Raw genomic sequence first — 4,789 nt, 5'->3', positions numbered from 1 at the left:
CAGAAAAACGCAAAAGACATAAGCGACTGACTGGATATAACTATGTCTACATGTATATATAACTATAAGTGTATAAACGGCCAAAGCATATGCAGCAACACATTCCCCCTGACATGCAACTCAAAAACTCAACAAATACATTTAGACTGAAAGTTAAGTCTTGACCTTGGAAACAGCTGTTGACAAAATCTCTCCAGTCTCTCTCCGTTCAGTATCCGTTGTGGAACTTTCAGTTCATTTCACATGATCTTCCTCAGCAGACGGAGTTGTCCGGTTGTCAGTGAAATGCACATGTTCAAATTCCCATTCCTCCGAGTGTTTCTGGGACTTCTTGTCCACGTTGACCTGGAAGTTAAAAAAATCAACAGGGCAAACTCCATCTGCTGAGGAAGATCATGTAATTTGGTCCAAAGCTCCAGAACTGCTAGTAAGTGGAGCTTGTGTTGAAATGGTTTTGATGGTCAAGCTTGAACTTTCAGTCTCAACTTTTAAGTCAACATGGACGAGACGCTCTTGAAGTTCAGCATGAAAACCTTCAGGAAACTCACATTACTGCTCACAGCTGTTACTACACGGACTTGAGACAAAGAAATCTGTCCAACTGCGACTGATGATGACTTCCATCATCTCTACTCTGTCCCAGAGTTGGACCGAGTGTTACTCAAAGGCTGTGCTCAAGTACAAGTCCTGTCACTTTGTCAAAACAAGCATTCAGGTAAAAGTATTCATCAAAGTATCTTCTTGAGGTAAAGTACGACAGTATGGACTGAAAAAAACGACTTGAGTATCGAGTAATTTAATTAAACAAAAGAGAAAAAATACCAGCACACCACTGTCTTTTCCCTCGTCTTTTACTTGGTGTGGATATGACTGACATCATTTCAACCACACATGGTCTTCCTCAGGTAAAGAAGTGAACACACACCTGTGTGTATGCTCGGCTTGTGATGAAATGTCACCTCGTCATCTCCTGTCTAGATCCCCTGCGACATATACACCAGGACAATATTCCCAGTCTGCATCTCTCACCTGTGATCACATGTGAATATTACATTAATATTATACTCTACTACTTACACCAATAAGTAAAGACATGTTTTAAATCACTGTCTGTGCTTGTTTTCTTCTATATTATATTATGATTTGGTAAATAAATCAGAAAGTCAGAAATGCATGGACCATGACCAAGAGTGTCAACATGTTACAGTGTCTTTAAACTTTGTTAATTCCAGTAAACATGTCCCAGGTTCCAGGTTCCATCACAGACCCCCCCCCCCCAGACCAGGTGTGAGCCCCCCACATCCAGTCCTCTCCAGTCACTTGAAGACAATAAAATGTGGCCAAATCCGTCTCTAATCTCACTGGAAATGTCTAAGATCAGATGACTCATTTGAGACAGTTGTTGAAATGTTATGTCATGTCCACATAAAATAAAAGTCTTCTTCCTTTTTTTTCCTGTCTCTCTTCATCAGGATACATCAATGACCAAGACCAGTTAAACGGTTGATACAGTGGCAAAGATGCAAAACTGTAGCTCAAATATTGACACGAGAACAGGAAGCAGGAAGACTAGTAGATTTGAAGCCTGATATACGGTAGTGTTTGAATAGAGTATTACATTTATTAGTGTTGTTACAGCCCGGCTCTAAGACTGCAACCAAAACGGGAGACACATGGGTATATTCAATGACAAAGTAATTTATTTATAACGAAATGATCGAAACAAGCACATCTAAAACAAACTTATTTAAAGCTACAGTCTCAAACCGTTTCCCAACATTTTTCGGTTGAAATATGCTGCAAAACAGATCTTAATGTGGAGAGGTGCTGTCAAAGGCTCCTGTGCCCCAGACTCGTTGAACAGCCTGGCAGCAGAGCAGACACCTTCCCTTCTAAAGTCTTTGAACGAGCCTCGCCCTTCCAACCAATCAGAGAAGGCCAAAGTCAGGGCTGCATCAGCTGAGACGGCACACATGACGAGGACGCAGGTGAGGGGCTGAGCGGAGCGTAACACAGCAGGGAGAGGGACGGTTGGGAGGTGAAGTGGGGTTTGCTTTCGAGTCTCATGCTACCACTGGTTTGATTTACAGAACTTGCACATTGTAGCTGCAGGTACATGGAAGTGTAAGTCGTTAGCACCCACCTCTGCACATCACCATAAACTGTATTTATATGTAAATAAGAATCAGTGAAATAGAGAAATACCATTATTTTGGCTTCTTTAGCCCATAATCTGATCAGGAACTAGAGCGGGTTTCTGGCTTCTCCACTTAATTTTAAAATGCACAGAATGTAAAGTGCACTGCACACACCTGTAATCTCAGCCAAGTACCGGTTCTACTCTCCTCACGATTTACTGATTACATTTTCATGAGAAAGGAAAAGTGCATTTTAAATCTGAACCCTTTTTTCCCCTTCACATCAATCAATGAACAAGCAATACAGTGCCAGTAACAAATAAAAAGTCCCTGCTGGAGTCAGTCAGAGCATTTCCATAGAGAGCCACTTTGCATCAGCAGCACCATGCTCCAGTGCTCTGGGAGAGTTTATAGTCCTGAGAGTTGAAGACTGGATGACTGACAGCTGTCCTTCATGACAACAGAAGCCACGGAAATCCTCCTCATCAAGAAGATGACGCTGACCTCCGTCCTCATCTGGACTCTCCTCTGCTGCTGCTTCACAGGTAAAGTCCAGAGAATCCAACTCCTCTCCTCTATCAACGTCCGTCCCTCTGAAATCAAGCCGACAAAACCGTGACGCTGCTTCATGTTTCTGTCTCTGTGTCCTCAGAGTCCAGAGGCCAGGTCACAGTGACTCAGCCTGGAGCAGTGAGCTCTGCTCTGGGAGGTTCCGTCGCCATCAGATGTAGGACCAGTCAGGATGTTTATGTCTATAACAACAACCACTATTTAGCCTGGTACCAACAGAGAGACGGAGAAACTCCTAAACTACTTATTTACGCTGCTGCCACTCGAGCATCAGGGATTCCAGGTCGTTTTACAGGCAGTGGATCAAACTCTGACTTCACTCTGTCCATCAGTGGAGTCCAGGCTGAAGATGCAGCAGTTTACTATTGTCAGAGTTTTCACTATCTCAACAGTAAGAATCTGTTCACACAGTGAAAAAGCGTCGTACAAAAACCTCCCTCAGTCAGACTGACAAGAAACTGAACTGGCTGCTGCAGCTGGAAGCTACTGCAGAGACTGATACAGTTGACTGAGGACACACACACACACACACACACACACACACACACACACACACACACACACACACACACACACACACTACAAATACAGTGACATGAAGTGGATTAAACATTTCCCCATTGTTTCTCTGAAGACCAACAAACATTTATCAGAACAAATTTAACAACAAAAATTCATTTTTGTGGAAATCAAATAACTTTCTTCATCACATGTTCTCTCCATCTATTCACATTCAGTTATAGTCACATGTTCTTATCAGATTTTCCAAATTAATCATGAGGAGCCAACCTGTTAAAGATAAATGGCTTGTTCATGACCTTTGACCTCATACTGGATCACAGGTTTTTCCACTGTTAAAAGAGAATATGAAGCAAAGTAGGGATTTCTGCTACAACTTCACCTATTTCCAAGGTGCATGGAGAAGTGAAAAAGTGTGATGACGCAGCTCCAGCAACACTGGTAACATAAGAACATCTTTATGTCAGACCTTGCTGTCTTCATCAGGTTAATGATGACAAACAAACAGAGAACAAAATAAACAACAACAACCATAACAACACAGAAAACCCCACAAACAACAACTGAGGAAAAAACTGCTCAAACTTGTAAACTCTTCTCAGGTTGAATTTAACATTTTCTGATCAGAGAATGAAAGCTGCAATTAATCACTTTGAAAATTTTTGAATACATGACGTGACTTAAAGAAAAGCAAAGTTCATACCTCAACCATTCACCAACAAACACAGAAGTAAAAATAAAAACACATTTCTCCTATAATGTAGTATGAAATATTTCTTAGGTCATGCACTAATCTGATCAGATTCCTCAAACCTCCAATTACACGTCTGTTTCAAGGTGTCTCCATAGCACAGCAGTCGATTGACACATTAATGCGTTTGCTCTACGTGTCCGGATCCTTTAGAAAAACCCAAAGTAGGTAGAAGCTGCTGCAGAGACTGATACAGTTCACTGAGGACACACACACCCAAGATTTTTGTTAAAGTTTACATAGATCAGTCAGTGTATCTGACTCTATAGAAGTTAATATACATTCATGTGAATTTGATTAAGAATGTCCATTAGACATGTTTGCATCTCAGGGATAATTTCATTCACACCTTCAACAAATCAGCCTCTATACCGATGACTTCCTATTGTACATCACAAAAACCCTCATCTTCCCTTCTTTCACTTATTAAACTGATCAAACATTAAAGTAGGTTTGCTGGCTTCTCTCATCCATTTTAAATGTGCAACAAATCTTTTACATTGTTTGGATCCACATTTTACCATACTCAGGTAATATAGTTGAAACTCAAGATTTTCGCCTTTGTAAAGTAAAGGAAAGACAAGTTGTAAAGTTGGAATCATTTTTCCAGATGTCTGAGTTGATAAACAAAGCTCTTTCTATCTTTAGCAGAATGAATTTGTTATTTGTTATTACATCTTTCATTTCACAATCAGAGTAGCTATTTCACAGTGTATAAATTATATGTTAATGGGAAAACATCTGTATTTCTTTCTAAACGTGGATTTGGGGACTTTTGCATTACTCACTGCACATTCTGTACTGTCTGTAA

General features: G+C 40.6%; 1 gene segment (V, D, J or C); it reads left to right on the top strand.

Moving 5' to 3' along the window:
- The first annotated feature begins 2,631 nt into the window (after window positions 1-2,631).
- Window positions 2,632-3,122, top strand: LOC120787308. The segment is given in 2 exon segments: window positions 2,632-2,683; window positions 2,791-3,122. Coding segments are annotated over 2 exon segments (384 nt in total).
- The last annotated feature ends 1,667 nt before the right edge of the window (window positions 3,123-4,789 follow it).

The sequence above is a fragment of the Xiphias gladius genome, unplaced genomic scaffold (genome assembly GCF_016859285.1).
Source record: "Xiphias gladius isolate SHS-SW01 ecotype Sanya breed wild unplaced genomic scaffold, ASM1685928v1 HiC_scaffold_1361, whole genome shotgun sequence".
Lineage (NCBI taxonomy): Eukaryota > Metazoa > Chordata > Actinopteri > Istiophoriformes > Xiphiidae > Xiphias > Xiphias gladius.
This window is presented reverse-complemented; position numbering and strand designations above follow the sequence as displayed.